Source organism: Elgaria multicarinata, chromosome 5, assembly GCF_023053635.1.
Source record: "Elgaria multicarinata webbii isolate HBS135686 ecotype San Diego chromosome 5, rElgMul1.1.pri, whole genome shotgun sequence".
Lineage (NCBI taxonomy): Eukaryota > Metazoa > Chordata > Lepidosauria > Squamata > Anguidae > Elgaria > Elgaria multicarinata.
Window position 1 is genome coordinate 54,453,598 of NC_086175.1, and position 17,580 is coordinate 54,471,177.

General features: G+C 40.7%; 1 protein-coding gene across 3 annotated transcripts in view; it reads right to left on the reverse strand.

Annotated features, from left to right (window-relative positions):
• The window catches only part of ARHGAP6 (Rho GTPase activating protein 6), a 238,296-nt gene that overhangs the window by 139,035 nt on the left and 81,681 nt on the right, over positions 1–17,580 (reverse strand). The window contains exon 1 of one of the 3 annotated variants that reach the window (XM_063126375.1): positions 4,926–5,188. The exons of the other annotated variants lie outside the window; for them this stretch is intronic. Coding sequence (XP_062982445.1) covers positions 4,926–5,015 — 90 coding nt within the window. The 5' untranslated portion in view covers positions 5,016–5,188. Of the gene's footprint in view, positions 1–4,925; positions 5,189–17,580 lie in introns of those variants that run through there. 3 annotated transcript variants of the gene reach the window in all.

The window sequence follows — 17,580 nt, forward strand, 5'->3', positions numbered from 1 at the left end:
TACAAAACTCCTAATCAAATACATTTAATTGAAATCAGCTACTTTAACCTAATGTTAAAAGCTATGCTGTACTAGTTTCTGTTAGGGGACATCAGCTCAATTATGGAATATTTTAAAACTTTTCTTTCAGAAAGTATCATTACAGCCATTCATTATAACTTATAAGTACTAATTCTGCAAGCCATTTTATGGCGTTTTCTTGTTTAAAGCATCACCACCATACTGCTACATAAGCCAATTTCATACTTTGGTACCTAATTTCAAAAATACTTTCCATAATAATTGAGAAAAAATTGAAAAGGTTCCATCTGCATATGAAGATGTTGCCAACTATTTCCTTGGATAAATGTCATTTTTTTCATAAGAAGAGCCATACTGGATCAGACCAAAACTCCGTCTAGTCCAGCAGTATATTACTACAACCAGATGCCTATAAGAAACCCACAGGCAGGACAGGAGTAGAACAGCACTCTCCATTTTTGAGGCATACATTGCCTCCGAAGGGCATAACTCATGTTGCTGATTGCCTTGCACTTCCAAAATATGACAGCTTTGTATTTTGGAGGTGCAAGGCAAAGCTGTCTTCAACTATCAATGGGCTACTAGTCCTGATGGCTATATGCTACCTCCAATATCAGAGGCAGTATGCCTATGTACAAAGATTGCTGGGGAATTTGGGTGGGAGGGTGCTATGGCACCTATGCCCGGCTTGTGGGTTTCCGTGGGCAGCTGGCCAGCCACTGTGTGAACAGAAAGCTGAGCTAGATGGAACCTTCATTTATCCAGCATTGCTCTTGTTATGTTCTTAACTATGCTTTCTTTTTGATTAGCAGTTGAGGCAACGAAATACTCTGAGACCAAAAACACGAACATGGTAATAAACAGGAATAAATCAAACAAGCTTCTGTGCATCTCAGAAAGCTACCATAAGCCCAGATATCTGATGGGCTTTGACTCCATAACACCTTATCTTCATGCATAACATACGTCAGTTTACAATTATTATTATTATTACTGTTTTATGGTTTGATTGTTTTAAATGGTTGTATAGTGGCTTGATGGCTTTTTAGCAGATGTGACGGTATACAGTATAATGTCAATAATAAATAAACTCCAACACACACAATTAATTACCACATAAGCACACAAAACCTATTAAAATGCCACTGATTTTTAAAAGTCTTCGCTAAAGTGAATTTCTCCCCATCATCTCCAGCTCTAATCCCTTCCATTTATCTGAAGTAAAACCTGAAATAGTCATACGAAACATCAGATTCCTGATAAACAGCAACTATTATTCCAGACTTCTTATAACTGTTACTGATAAATAATGTCAATTGTATGGTTTGAACCCACACTAATCATACGTGGAAGCAAACACATTTGAAATCCAATTTCATTTATTAGCAGTTGCTTTTCCATTTAAAAGTATGAAAGCCCTAAAAAGAGTGTTCTTTATCAGCAGAAATGTAGTTTCTGAAAGCTATACTAAACATAGTAGGAGCCAAGGCTGAATGAGTATGAAAATATTTTCCAAGAATGAACTGAGAGAATTCTTTGTCCGCTGTCACTAGCATTGTATTTAGCTTTACACTTTTCAGTATCTGATAGTAAAACTTTTAACAGTCTAATTTTGTTTATTAGGTCCAAGCTTTACACACACTCTCTGCAGTAAGAAACCTTTCGAGTAATACATGTAAAAAGAAAACGATCCTTTGGAATGTGACACCCATGTGGATTTTGCATTCTAGGGCAGATTTCATATGTCCATTCTTCTAATGCTATTTTATAGAAGAAGGAATATCATATCTCCCTATATGTGAATGTGGAGAACATTGCAACATCTGTCTCCCAAACAGAGGTCAAATTAAATAGGCATCCACCTATCAAGCCTAAATTCCAATACTGATTAAACAAAGCAGGACTGATTATATTCACTTTTTTCTTCAAGTGACATTGGGCATAATTATATCAACAGTGATAGCAGCAGAAAGTCTTACATGCTTTTAAATTGCTTTAATATTTACATATGGCTACAGGGAGCAAACTACACAGAAGATAAGGCAGTTGGCTTTTTAAAAACCTCAGCTACAAATATGGTGCAGGCTAGCAAAAAGGAAATGATTTCTCAACTGCCCAACTTCCCAAGACAGAAATACACTGCAGTCTGCTCATATAAAAAGCTTAAGAAATTAAAAAGGAGCTCCTTATTGACAATACTTTCAAGTACCAGTGATTCATCTTTTGATTTAGCAAGATGAGAAAAGAACAAAATGCAACTCTGATTCAAGTCTCATCAATTATCTTTAAAACACATTACGATAGCAACCTCTTAGCTCCAGTAAGCAGGAGTCAGTTAGAAATTAAAGCTGCTGTGTTGCATCTGGAACACTGAAAGCATATATATTATATATGCTAAAAAGAAAACAATGTGCATATTATAAAACTCCAATATTCCATTAATTTAACACCAGACCACTGGCCATAATTTCTAGGTTCCTTTAAATATAAGTGATATTGTGTGTTTTTATTAGCAGGTAGTGTTTTCAGTGTGCCTAATGGCCTGCCATTTGTTTTGTGGAGCAGAGCACTATATTGTCTTTTTGAACAAGAAAAATTAAAGGGGAAAAATATAATTTTCCCAGGAGCCCATGTTGGTAAAGGGATTGCTCCAAGACTACCTACTTACAATACAATTCACAAGATCACAATGGCTCTTACGCTGACATATAACAAATGAAGGCATTGCAGCACAAAGCCCTAAGTATTATTTCCTTGCACCTTAATTATTGTTGGATAAATGTCAAAACAGCAGACACAAGATCCATTCAGGTTACACAGAACACATACTTGTCTCAGACAACAAACATTAAGCCTTGAGATATAGCAAGACTGAGATTAAGCCTTGGGATAGTGCTCACCTACAGCAAAGATCCAAAACCAACTACTTTAGCTATATGCATTTAAAACTAAAGACCTGAATTATTATCAATGTGCATTATTCCAGGGATGGGCAAATTGTGGCCCTCCAAATGTTTTGGTCTACAGCTCTCATGGTTGGCTGTGCTGGCTTGGGCTGATGGAAGTTGTTGGTCAAAACATCTGGAGAGCCGCAATTTGCACATCATTGCCTTATTCTAATGGGATTTATTCCTCTACACTTAAAACAACAACAACCAAGTTCTATTTTTCCTGACCCTTCCAGAAAGAGAGAGAGAGGCAAGTGAGTGGGCAGAGGTCCCTCTCTATTCAGGCAGTGCCAAAGCAACCATTCTCATCAAACCCCACCCAGGGAGAGAAAGATACAAGTGAGAGGCAGTAGTGGCTGCTTTTGCAAGGAACAGCTTCTACCTTCTTTGGTTTGCACGTTTGCTTTCCCTGGGCAGCACAGAGAAAGATGGTGAGCAAACAATAGAAGCAACACCTACTGCCTTCTCTTGTTCAGTTGCTCACTGGCAGACTTGTCCAGAGCAATGCAGCAGACCAATGCAATAAGAAACAGCAGCTTGCTCCTTTGAGCTGCTACTTAGTTGCCCACTTTTGTGGGCACGCAAAAAGCAATTGCTCTGTGCCGCTGGCTCTCAGAGTCTCAGTGGGAGAAGGTATTACTGTCGTTGGGTGGGGCACAGAGCACACACACACACACTACTGACCCACCCACCCAATGGGGCCCAAACCTGCTGCTGCTTCTCAGCAGATGGTCAAGGGGTAGTGTTGGTGGGCCGTCCTGAGGTGCTCAGGGCTCGGCACTGCCTCACAGGCACTGGCGTTTTTCCAAGCAGCCATTTGTGTTTCCAAATGCCTGACAACCTATTCCAGAGCAAAAATAACCTGAACAGGGAAAATACTTTTGTGGCTGTGGCTGGGAAGACGGCCTGAACTATTTGGTCAACCACATTTCTACAGAATCTAGATTAGGGTTATTTGTAGTGATGTACAAAATAAGTTTCTGCTCATGACACACCACCAAAACCTTTCACCAAAAGCCTCAGAACAACCATGGTGGAGAAATAAATCAGCGGGCTCCATGCAGGTTAGCCTTACACACACACATCATGAAGAGAAGCAGCACCAAGACAAACCAAAAAACTAACACAGTTTGAAAAGTGGAACCGCCTCACAAGTGAGAGATGCTTGGCTTGGTTTTTTCCTCGTCTCCAAAGCACTTCCCTGTACCCAAAGCTAAGATCTTGCAGGGTTTCTAAAACGAAAGGCCGGGGCTTTCTCCAAGCCACCTAGAGTTAGAATGCTTGGAGTGGGTCTCGAGAGATCCGGGTTCTAGTACCCACTCGGACATGCAACTCACTGGGTGACTTTGGCCAGATTACTGAAATTCAGTCTAACCCACCTCACGGGGTTGTGGTGGGGATAAAAGGGAGAGGATAAGGACCATGTATAGAGCAGTTCCTTGCAAGAGGAAAAAGGCAGGATATAAATGTAACAAACAACAACAACAACAAGTATAGATGTGTGGGGACTGCTGTGAAGGATCTGCTCTCTGAAGAACCACGTCCACTCCAGACCGCCTGCAGGTGTGCGCATGGAGTGGGGCGGGGAGAGAGAGAAGAAGAGTCCCAGCGGACACGAAGGCGCCAGCGAGGTCGTAGAAAAGCAAAAATACAGGGGCTATGTTTTCGGGAGAGTGTCCCACCCCCCACCCCCCCGGGCCCAAAATTAAGCTCTGGGGTTCTACCAAGCTGAAAGGCTCCCGCCCCGGCGCCCTTCCCAACCATCCAGAGCAACTCAGAACCAACGCCGAGCAGCTTCGTCGAGGGGGGAAGAAGCGACGCCCTTCTCATCCTCCCGTCTGCACATCCATCCCCCCACCCAAACCCCCTTACCCGGCCGCCCCTCGGAGCGACAACCCACCCCGATCCAGCCCCGATCCTGCTGGTCGACCCTTCAAGCAAGGAGGTTGCGCTCACCGCGTAGTAGAGCGAGGGCTTGGCATTCAGCAAGACCGGCTCTCCCAGGGCTGGCGGGCAGCCCCCCAGATCCCCCCGGCGCTGCAGCATGGTTGGCGGCGGGGTTCTCGCTCTTAGACCGTCCCAGGGACAGCAGCGAAACCGTGCAGCTCCGCCACTCCCCGCAGCAGCAGCAAGAACATCCTCTGCCGCCGCCTCAGAAACTACTTTCCCTGCCGATTCAGACCCGCGAAGCCGGGATGAAGCTTGAAGTGGAAGAGCTGCCGCTGCCGCTGCCGCCAGAAGGCGGGGCCATTTCCGAGACCCCGTGCCCTCCCGGCTGCTATCATTCGCTTGAGGAAAGAGAAGGACGGAATGGAGCGCGCGGGGGGGGGGGGGGGGAGTGGCTTTACTCGCTTCTCCTCAGCAACAGCTGGAGGCTGGAGCACGGCGCTGGTTTGACTGTCCGGAGGCACCGGTTGCTCCCTTGAAGGCGGGGGATATGGCTGTGTGTGTGTGCCTAATACGACGACAATAAGAGAAAGAGCGCGCCTAAAAGCCAGCCCCTTCCCACTGATGGCACCGGACTCGCCTCCAACAGCCATGCTCCCAACAGGCTATGCCTTTCATAGGCGGAGGTAGTAGAAAGTTTGCCTCGGCACAAGAGGCAGAATTTCAACAGATTCAGCTTCCCCTAAGAATGGAGATGTGACTGAAAGGGGGTGGGGGGGAACCCCTTTATGTTTCTAGGCAGTTAAGTAATTTTAGATTCTAGGCTTACTGGCCAGGCAGGCAAGAAATGTGCGGCATGGCATTTGTGGGTGCTACAGCTTGTCATGGGCTAAAAAACCCCATGATGAACCGCAGCCTGTTGTCCGAACCTGATCAGTAGGTTAGTTGGCCCACTTTAAACTTGAAATCTTTGTTTCCAGACAGAGGGTTGGAATCCAATGGTGTTGTTCTACCAGCTGAACAGAATGGCAGAATGGATTTCTCTTCCTATGCAGCCCCCAAATAAGTGGGTTGGGGGACCCTTTGGAGCAGCTTTGAGGAGCGCACAGGGGGAGACTCCATGCAGAAGCAAACTTCTGCTCACCCAATATTGGATCCAAAAGAAATTACTTTGTCCTGAAATACCAAATGCACTTATCCAGAACTTACTGCTCTTGAAGATGGAAGTTTTATTGAGCTATAATTCCCTTTAAAATATATACATACATACATACATACATACATACATACACACACACACACACTGGGGGGGGGGACCTCTCTTAAAAAAAAATAGGGCCAGGACATCCTTCCACAGGAACAGTAGTTAAAACAAAAGAGATGAAACAAATGGAAAACCAATTGGTCTAGAAAAGAGCAAGAGACCTATCTACTATGAAAAAAAAAATGTGGTGTTATCTTAATACAAGATTGTTTATATAAAGGAAAGATGAATGCAACCTATTAGGCTGTTCTCATATACCTCTCAGACATATATGTCTTATGTCTGTATCCCTTATTTCCCCCCACTCTTAATCAATATTTCCTTATGATAAATGTATGTATATAGCAGTTAAAAGTATATCCACACTACAAACTAGTTTAACAGTCACACAATCTTCCTGTATCTTTTTTGTTCTCAGAGAAGTGCTAGGAATTTTATGATAGATTTCTCAGCACCTTACAAAATTAACTTTCCCTGGATTCCTGGAGTGGGGTGAGGGCACCAGGACACTTGAAGAAAGCTGGTATTAAGTTCCCAAAAGCTAGAAACAGATACCCTTTGGACTATTTCTATCAATAAGAGTATGCAAAAATGAATTAATGTTCATTAGTCACATATTTTCAGTAGACATTTGCACCAGAAACAGAATTTCTATCCCTAGGGTAAACTGACATAGATATTATTCTTGTTGGGAGGGGGAGGGGGTATCACTTGGTCAATAGATTTGCATAATAGAAAGCTATGAGTAAAAGTATTTTGGATTTAGAGTACATTTTGTACTATACTTACTATTCTCTCATATGTGATGTTTTTGTTTTATCGTTATATTTGGAGGTCTCTGATATAAGACCTTTTCCTTATCTTTCCTAAGGCAATGCTTTCTCTGGGATAATGTATCTCTAAAATTCAGATCTCTGACTTTTTGAAGCATCAGGTTTGTGTTTATATTTCTCAACTGGAAGGTTTTCAAAATCAATTTGGAACAATTATTCACTATTATTGGAAAAGTATGCTTTCAGCTAGAACATTTTCTGCTCTACTTGATTTTCATTTTTATATTTAGCTAAAACGATGTCCTGCTTCTGAATTATTCTTAATCAACTAAAACCATTTCCAGCTATAACTAGAAACAGAAGAGAAAATGAATAACTTCTACCTTTCCCACCCATCATTTTACAGTGAGTAACTACAGAGCAGGGTTTATTAACTGTGTTCTGTGTGGTTCCAAGATACTCATTTTGGTTTAGGCAACTTTTCAAGGATATGAGTTGCATTTTCTAACTACCACAAGGTTAGAAACCAGGGCTTTCTTTTTAAAGAAAAGTGGGAAAGACTGAGCACTTCAGGTGCCATGAGCTCTCCTTGCTCAGTGCTATTCATTCTGACTTGTCAGTAATTCTGGCAGGAAAATGTAGTCAAACCCACCTACCGGTTTCTGTTACAAAAGGTAATATGACTGAGTAATTATCAAAGCAGTTCCAAGTTTTCAAACCTGGCCTATGCTGTAAAATGTTACTGTGCTATTTTAGGGAAATCATTAACCTTTATATCATCAATGAAGCACAGAATTACACATTTAGTATTCTCTGCTTTTCTTCAATCTAGCACTGTATGTCATAGACTATAGTGGTTAATACAATTTTATAATAAAATTAAGTACGGTGTAATATAAATGAATGAAAATAAGCTAGAGAGCCCCACCCATAAACTTACTATTTAAAACAAGAAAATGAGCAAGGCAACATAGGCCGTTTCTACATCTGCCTTTTTTCCTGGGATTGTCCCAGGATCATCCCAGTGCATCCAAATGATACACAGGGGATCCTGGGAGAAGGCAGGGATGATCACTCCATTTTCCTGGGATAATCCTTAGGTGTAGAAAGGGCCATAATCTAACCATCTATTTTTACAAAGAATTGATAAAATATGGTGTACACATCTACTTTCAACTGTGAATTCTTGTTCATGTTTACTCAAAACCAAGTCTGGGTATACAATGAGCTTATTAGTGGATAAGTGTGCATTCAGTCTTGTATGTGCATTATAGGAAAAAAAGCACACTTATTGCATGAAGGGGTTGGTTGTGTATATTTTAAAGGCATCAGTAAAACAGATACAAGCAGTACTGTTTCAACGATGTGAAATAAAATTATCACCCACCATCTATATCCCATAAAAGGATGCATTAAAATAACCCAAGAAAATTAAACAATATTTTCATAAATACTGGCATTCTAAATAAAGAAGGCTTGCTGTTGACTAACACAATTTATTTTTAAGTAGTACAATTTTGGGGGAAACATGCCACATTTGCAACATTGCTTTATAAATTTGCAACCTATTCTGGGAACAAATTACAGGTGTAGCATCATGAAGGGATCAAAACATGAAGGTAAATATCATAGCCTAGTCATAGACTTGACTAATATGTGAAATGAAGGGGAGAGGAATGAAAAGCGTATATATTAACAAAACCATTACGTGTGGTAGCTGGTGTGAAGCCACCACAGATGGACTTTCTTGGCATGGAGACCAACCATCCAATACTCTGACATACTTCATATTAATATCAAGATATTGGCCTACTATTGGCTCAAAATGAATCATGTAGTAAGCTTCCATTCTGATATTAAATTTGAAGTTTATCACTCAGCTTAACTACTAGATGAAGGGTTTGGTTGAGAGTGATGAGAGGGAGAACGTGGCCATTTTACAAGCCCTGCTGAAGACCTCCTTCATCAAGGCTCCATCAGTCCTGCTAAAAGAATTACATTTTTTCCGTCTTCCCCTCCTATTTCTTTTTTCTTTGTGTGTCCTGTTGTTTTTTTAGAGTGGGAGCCTATGGGTGGGAATTGCCTTGTTTATTTGATTATATATAAGTCACTTTGGAAGCCTTTTTATTGAGTAATGGCAAAAAAACAATGCTTCAAATAAATAAATCATACTTCAGCTGCTCCTTCAAAACTACCATGCAAATTCCAGCCTAATACTGGAGCATTGTATGCATCTCGGATTCTTCAGGGAACATCCTACAGACAGGGGGAAATCGCGTTTGCTTACCATTGCTTCTCCTCTCTCATTATTTCCTCTTTTGAAAGAAGAAGTAAACAACTTGCATGTGGCCCATTCAGTGGACAATTTTGATCCCACTGCTTCTCCTGCAGACAGCAGGAAGTAACAGCAACTGCTGTCTTTAAACATAAGTTGGACTAGTAGACATACCGCACAGGGGGAAAATGCATACCATCACTTCTCTGCCTGCGTGTCTGTCCTTCATTACTTCATTTGAAAGAGGAAGTAAACAATATGCACGTGGCCCATTCAGTGGGCCATTTTGATCCTGCTTCTTCTCCTGCACGCAGCAGGAGATAGTGGCAACTTCCATTTTTAAAAATAACTCAGACTTACTGGGGTGTTTTTTGTAGTGTGAGAGGGACCTGCAAAAATCCATGAGAGCCCAGTAAATGCGCATGCAATAAAACACTTGTCTGATGGAGCTCTTTGACCCTTAGAAGGCAGTGGTGGCAGATTAAAGAGGAGAGGGATTCTCATGAAGTGCAAAAAGAGGAGGTGGGAGAGGGAGAAGTGGCATGTGTTAGAAGAAGCTTGGATTAGGGAAAAGAGAGGGAGACCAGAAAAGACTAGCATCTTGCATAAAGGAGGGACTGCAGCCGAGGCAGAGTGCAGGGGACTGCAGCAACAGAGTCCAAGTAAGATGCTACTGAGGTAGTAAAGGCGGAAAATTGTCACCCGCTTTCTGCACCACCACCTCTGTCTTCTCTCAAGCACTCCACTGAGGAGGCTACTCAGAGCTGCTCAAAGGAGGCTTTTGCCTCTCTCTCTCTCCCCAGCCCCACTTCACCTGGTCTTGGCTCTCATGGTTTAATCACGCCCACTCCTCTTCCTCCTTCTGGAGGAAGAGCCTGGAGAAGAGAAGATTGAGGGGAGACATGATAGCACTCTTCAAATACTTAAAAGGTTGTCACACAGAGGAGGGCCAGGATCTCTTCTCGATCATCCCAGAGTGCAGGACACGGAATAACGGGCTCAAGTTAAAGGAAGCCAGATTCCAGCTGGACATCAGGAAAAACTTCCTGACTGTTAGAGCAGTATGACAATGGAATCAGTTACCTAGGGAGGTTGTGGGCTCTCCCACACTAGAGGCATTCAAGAGGAAGCTGGACAACCATCTGTCAGGGATGCTTTAGGGTGGATTCCTGCATTGAGCAGGGGGGTTGGACTCGATGGCCTTGTAGGCCCCTTCCAATTCTGCTATTCTATGATTCTCCAGCAGAAGTCCCAATTCCTTTTGCAACTGCCACATCCACCACCCTGCTATCTTCCCAAAAGGCAGGCTCAGGCCAAGCAAGGGTTGGGGGGCCCAAATAGCCCTTAGGTCTTATGCAAGCTGATGTCTATCCTGGCCTCAATTCGTTATCTGTTAAATGGGAATAATGGTGACCTGCCTCACATCATTTTTTAAAGAATGAGACACAAAGATTTTGTGCACTTGCAAATTCAGTGTGCTATATAAGTAACAAGCAGTAATAATTGTGAAACTTATTAAATTAGCTCTGCTATTTCCCATTCACCCATGAACTGTCTTTCTGTAAAATAACAAAAGCTGCTTCCCACTACAGGAATGTATAAACAAAACTAATTTCCCAAGAAGAAAGTATTGTATAAATATAGCACATAGCCACACTCACAATTCAGAATGACATAGAAACTTTCTAAATTGTAAAGCATATGTAAAAAAACCCCACCCTTATTCTGATGATCGCAAATAATCCATGAATTTTGGTGGCCAGGAGTAAGTACTGAGAAGCTTGTGAATAGTGAAGAAGGCATAAAAGTAACACATTCAGCAGAGTTTTCATACAACTTCCTGAACAACAGAATCACTTATTAAGTGGTAGAACTAAATTAGTATCTTAAAGATGAACACTTGTTTGTTTTTTAAGAGGAAAGAACCTACTTCACCAGATGCTTGAAGAGGACAGAGATGGTGGACACTGTATATACACATGGTAAGAAGAACATATCCTTAGGGCAGAGATAAAATACATAAACTAAACAAGATTCAAATCAATAGGGTCATAGATATGTCTATGTTTGGACTAGTAATGGAATGTATTCTGGAGGCCATAAGGCTTTAATCTTTTTAAAAGTAGTCTTCTATAACAAAGATATACTATCCAAAATCAAGTTTACCCTGAAACAGCAAGAAGTACAGTAACAACTCAATCACTATCTTAGAATTTCAGGAAATATCAACATCACCCCTACTTAAGTGTAATTAAGTAGGGACCAAGGAAAGGTATTTCTATTCTCAATTCTTAAATATAATCTCACTGTTTAATGAATAATAGAATTCTGAATACTGTATGGTGGCCTTCATATTATCTTAATTGAAAGGTCTTTGCTCATGTAAAATACATGAGTCCACCAGAACATCCTCTATACTAGCTAAATTTAGAATAATTGAATGAGTTATGGATTAATTGTAAGGGTTAATGATGTCAAAAAGCAAATTACTTCAATGAGTTTGAAATGAATGTTAACAGTCATTAACTTATTTTACAATGGGAAAATTCAGATTTACAGGAATCATCATGGCAAAGGGGCTCAAAGAACTAAATATAAACTCCAAAACTAAATAAAAATAAAAATCTTGACCCACTGGCTAAAGATAAATATATGAGGAGGAATGTAGCTCCCACTGGCTTCAATTACTTTATTTTCCCTGCCCCCTTTTTCTGAATAACAAGCCCAAGGGAAAGTTTTGGGAATAATTTGAGAACTCAAGCAAAGCCAGAATGCAGACAGATTGCCAGACTGAATCCTAAGAGCCGTGTGTGTGTGTGTGTGTGTGTGTGTGTGTGTGTGTGTGTGTGTGTGTGTGTTTGTTTTAATAAATGAAGCTTACATTCACTCACTGAAGCCTTATAAGACGGGTGCTTTGCACAACAGCTGTACGATATTGGGGGGGGGGAGAGACAGTTCTCTTTCTGATCCATCCTTCCAGTGGTTCTAAAAGAATTACTAATACAGAAAATTAAACACTGAAAACTTCTTGGTGATGAAAAGAAATCTGGTAGTATTTCAGTTTCCTATTTTAAGCATTTACTTAGACTGCCTCTGAAAAGTAAGGTTTACATGGGCATCATGCAGTGACAGAGTTAAATTAAAATCCAAGCAGCATTCCAAGGATAGCAGTACAGAATGAGAGTAACCTCGGTATTGTTTTCTTAAGATCTCAAGTTGCCAACAAGGCAAAATGAAGTAATGCACTCTGTCAACATATAGCATGCTCCACAAGCAGGATCACTTAGCCATGCAATTAGCAAAGCATTTAAAGAGAAACTACTTGACCAACCATAGGGAAAGTGCAGGGCAGACACCATAATCATATAATTAAAATAAAAATTAAAAATAAAAACAAGTTTTTAAATCCCAGATGCTTTGGGACAGAGAGCTTCATTTGAACACATTTCATATTGCCTCTTCTTTATTTAAGCCATTTTGGACTCAGGTCAATTTCAGTGCTGATGAGTTTCAAAATGAATGAGCTAGCTCTAAATACTAAGAAAATAAATCACTTTCTATGCCACTTCTTTCCATCCTGGGGAAAAATGCTCCTCTTTTTTAGAGACCAAGGTGGCAGGATAAGCAAGCACAGAAAATATTAAGCTGGTTGTCACACATTTGCAGACTTCTTCATATTTGAAGTTTACTGATCCAGACATCTTGGAGTTTATGGAGCCAGACTAGTCATGCTAGTTATTTCCACAAGCCTCAGGTAAATACACACAGTATCTATTTCATTCAAGCAAGCGCTTTTCCTTTTCAAAAGAATATTGTCAGTTTTAAACCAAACTCTAAAGTGCATTCAGTACATTTACGTTTGTTTTTTTCCTTCAAATGGGGAAATGGTTTCATTGTATGCAGCAATACTCTCCCCTAAAGATGTATGGATAGAGAAGTTTTGCCATAGTTAAAGATTAACTGACCACCAATGTGGAATACGTGCTGTGTCTGGAGACTGGATTAGAATTCTTAGGAGGGGGCAGTAAATAGTGTCAGGCCTTCCTGAAACATTTCCATTGCTTTTGGCAATGGCTTCATTAGTAAGGCCTGATTCACTTATCTCATGTGAGTCAGTTTGGGATCTGATGACTTTACCACCTTATTTTCAGTGCGATATGTTTATTTGTGTGAAATGGCTCCATATGGAAAACTGAAATGATTCTGCAAACGAAAGAGAAGCACTAAGAAAATCATCAAGTATAGTCTCTCTTTATTTCTCCAAAATAAATTACTGAACCGGACTCAAGTCTAGAATACATGACAACCAACCATAATTTCAACGTTACAGTAGAAGCCAAGGGTATAGTACTTTGCTAAATCTCTTCCTGAAATGTGAAGTTGCTACAGCAGTACACACATGATCATCTAATGTAGGCTAAACTGCAACACGGCAGTTGTACTTATTTATTTATTACATTTTTATACCGCCCAATAGCCAAAGCTCTCTGGGCAGTTCACAAAAACCATAAAGAGCATAAAAACAACCAACAAGACTTACTCTTTGACAGTAAACTAAATGGAAAAAGTGAGGGACAGATGCCAATAACAGAACAGAGCTCTCCACGTACATGATAATGCACTAGTTGTTCACTCACAACTTAGACTGAAGCCAAATAGGGATGCTCATTAAATTAACCCTATCCAAACTGCTTCCCAGAGTATAGGATCCAAATGAACTTGCATTTTCAGAAGTAGTATACTGTGCGCAATCTGGTATTCTTCTGTTTAGTATTTATCTCTTGTGTATGTACAGGTTGATTAATCTCTTTGTTCCTGGGCAGCTTTTTGCCCCTGCAGGTTTCCAGTATACAATTAGCTGTGTGCATTGATGCAACAGTGCAGAAAGGAATCTTGAAGCAATGTTCCACACAACTGCATCAAGATTCTTTCTTCTTCTACAAACTTCCTTCATGCATGAAATCATGTGAAATGGGCATCACATGTTTATAGGGAATGGACCACATTTGACATGCTGCTGACCTCACTCCCCACATGACCATGCATTGGGGTGGACTGTCTGCACTGAGAATGCATCAAATACACAGATCTTCAGGAAAGCTCTAGACCCACTTGTTTTCACTGGCCTTTCCATATGCACTTGGGTCACTGGTTATCAGTAACTTCAGTTATTACTGATCGTTTTTCTGTAACCTTTGTTTTTATTGAACTTTTAATGGATATGTCGTTATTTAATATTATTGTATCCGCTTTGCATAGTTTTTATCTTGTAGGTTACCTTTCACAATCTCGTTCATACAAAATCTTTCTACCCCCTGTGAAGGAGGTTACACCTGTGAAGCATTTCCAGAAGCACAGTGTGAAATGCCTCTGAGAACTTTATTTGGCTTTACAGTCTTACGGGGCTTTATTAGCCTGTGAAGCCCTCCTAAAAGCTTCTCTGAGGCCCAACTTTCAATCCATGCAGTTGTTATTTTTACATTTATATACCACCCCATAGCCACTCTCTGGGCGGTTTATATGGCAGAACTTGTTTATGTAGGTGTTTGCATAAATGAATACAACTTAAACTACCTATGAAGTTCCTTACCTGAAAGAGCAATACTCATTAAAGGGTAGGCCAGCCTTCTAACTGAAGACTTTTCTAATCTAAAAACACAGAACCATTTCATTGACGTTTAGTTCTGTAACAAAGCTCACAAGCCTGCTCATCAAAGAAACGCTTCAAATTTTTGGTGTGTTTGGGCTTCATAAACTAGGCTTGAAAAACTAACACAAAGTATAGTAGAATTAAGAGCAATTACCAATAAATGTTAAACGTTCTTTAATTTGTCTTAATCTCCTACAGAAATCATAACTGAGTAATTGCTCCACTATCACTTCGTCTTTTAATAACATGGCTTTCATGGACCTCCCACATTAGACATTCTGTGTAACAGTGGTACAGTGTTGTGCTGTGATGTTGTGCTGTGGCTGATCTTTGTACTTATGTTTTGAACTAGCTTGCCTTTCTCCTGCCCTGACATGCCACCTGATTCTAATACATATAATAGGTTGCAAGTGTAGGAGGTGAGAAAATAAAGAGATGACACAACTGCATGGATTGAAAATTGGGCCACATGGGGCTTGTCTATACAGCTTCTTTACCCCGACCTAAATGCGCATATACGCATTTTAGGTTACATGACGCAGCCGTCCATTCGCCTCAGCGCTGGGTCTTAACTGCAATAACGCACATATTTGCATTCGTGATTTACCGCGACTTTTAGATCGGGTCCAAGTTTGCACCGCATTATGGCTGTGTGTCTTTGGGGGAGTTAAGTCAGATTTTGACATGTGGGTGGAACTTTGAGGGTAGGATAACGTGATTGGCCCATTTCCTGGTTTTGCACCAATTCGCTGCCTCCTTCGTTCACACTGATTTTAGTTTGAAGTCTCTCTGCGGAGCTCTGCAGAGAAAGCTTCTAAAAACAAATTCATATATATATATATATATATATATATATATATATATATATCATTTCTGTACCGCCCAACATGTGAAGCTCTCTAGGTAGTTCACAAAAAGAAAGAGAGGGAAACGGGCAGCCAGACAAGGAGATGTGTTCTGCTGCCTCCTTCCTTTCCCTCTGTAGCCTCGACCCCCCTTCCCGGTTCGTGGAGGCTGTTTCTTTGAATTTCCTTATGAAGAGCAATGGGAACAAAGCAGGAAACAGGCAGCCAGCCTCCTTACTTTCCCTCTGTAGCACCGTCCCCCACACCCGCTCCCACTCGGTTTGTGTGTTATATTAGTCTGCAGAGCTCCGCAGATAAGATTTATAGCTTTGTTGGCTTCTACTTTTTACCAATTGTATATGGGATAATGCAATAATGTGCATGTGTGCATTAATAACTCACTATAATAAAACTAATAATTCTGGAAATAAATCTCTGCTGCTGCTGCAGTGTGATGCTCTTTACCTACATTCAAACGATTGAAAAATCGGGTTTTTATTTAATGAGGAGCTATCCCACTGTCGTATAGACGAGGGCAGAGAAGCTTTTAGGAGGGCTCCACAGGTTAATAAAGCTCTGTAAGCTCCTCCTCTGGCCAGCATCATCATCAAACCCCACCAATTCTGGGGTTCACCTATGCATCTCCTCATTCCCACCCCCCATAATGCCCCTCCTCCTGCAGTCAGGCAGGCTGAATGCTGGATAGGGCATTTATACCTTCAGCTATAAGGCAAAGTGCAGGTGTTGCTTCCTAACACTATTTTTTTTAAAAAAAATCAGAAATAAGATTAGATTATTAAAATTCTGCCCTGAAATTTTAAACCTGGAAATTCTACTAACCTACCTTCTAATCTCAAGCAAATGTATCACAAATGTAAGTCTCTTGTGTTGGATAGGAAAATTATCTGAGCACATATTTCACCTCTACACCATGCCCAGCTGTACAGAAGAATGGACTTCCCTTGTTTTATTCCATTATTATTCATTGGGCTCCTTGTGTTTACCCCACCCTGACTTTCCTCTGATTCACATGGAAAATGCCTAAGATTAATTCTCAAATTGTCATGTTAATTTTTTTGCTGCTGCCGTACTTCAGTTCACTTTTGCCCTTTTCCTAATCCAGGCTATCAGTGCATACTGGTTCTTGTGCACATTGATATAGCACAATACCCGTTCTCATGTGAATTGCAATTACTGGGGTCGCTGGTTATCAGTAACTTCAGCTATTACTGATCTTTTTTCAGTAACCTTTGTTTTTATTGAACTTTTAATCAATATGTTGTTATTGAATATTATTGTATCCGCTTTGCATAGTTTTTATCTTGTAGGTTACCTTGAGAGGGTTTTTCCCTGAAAGGTGGCCTATAACCGATTTTAAATGAAATAAATGAAATAAGCACATAGGCTCTAGCAAAGCAGACAGGCCACACCAGTGCAATTACTGGGAGCATGCTACTGTCCCTACCACCACGGTCGGCCATGCACTGGCGTGGCCTGTCTGCTTTGAGAGAGCCTATGTGCTTATTTCATTTAAAATCAGTTATAGGCCACCTTTCAGAGTAACAAACTAGGAGAATAAGCCAGACTTGCTTCTTTGAAAGCACCCCCACATATAAGTGTTCCTTATATACAGAAAGCCAGCATATTACGGAGAATAGAAAAGGCCCCCTTTGAAAAACTGGGTTCCCAGTGTGCATGCTGTGTGGTAAGTCCCTTAAAAACAATGCCATATGTCCTCATATCCAAACTGGTATTTATTATCTTTTATTGTTGTTAGTTGCCTTGAGTGTCATTTCCTGGTAGAAAGGCAGGCTATAAATAAAATAAAGTAAAATAAAATAAAATAACTGGCTCTCAATTAGTTCCTTACATTAGAGAGAGAGAGAGAGAGAGAGAGAGAGAGAGAGAGAGAGAGAG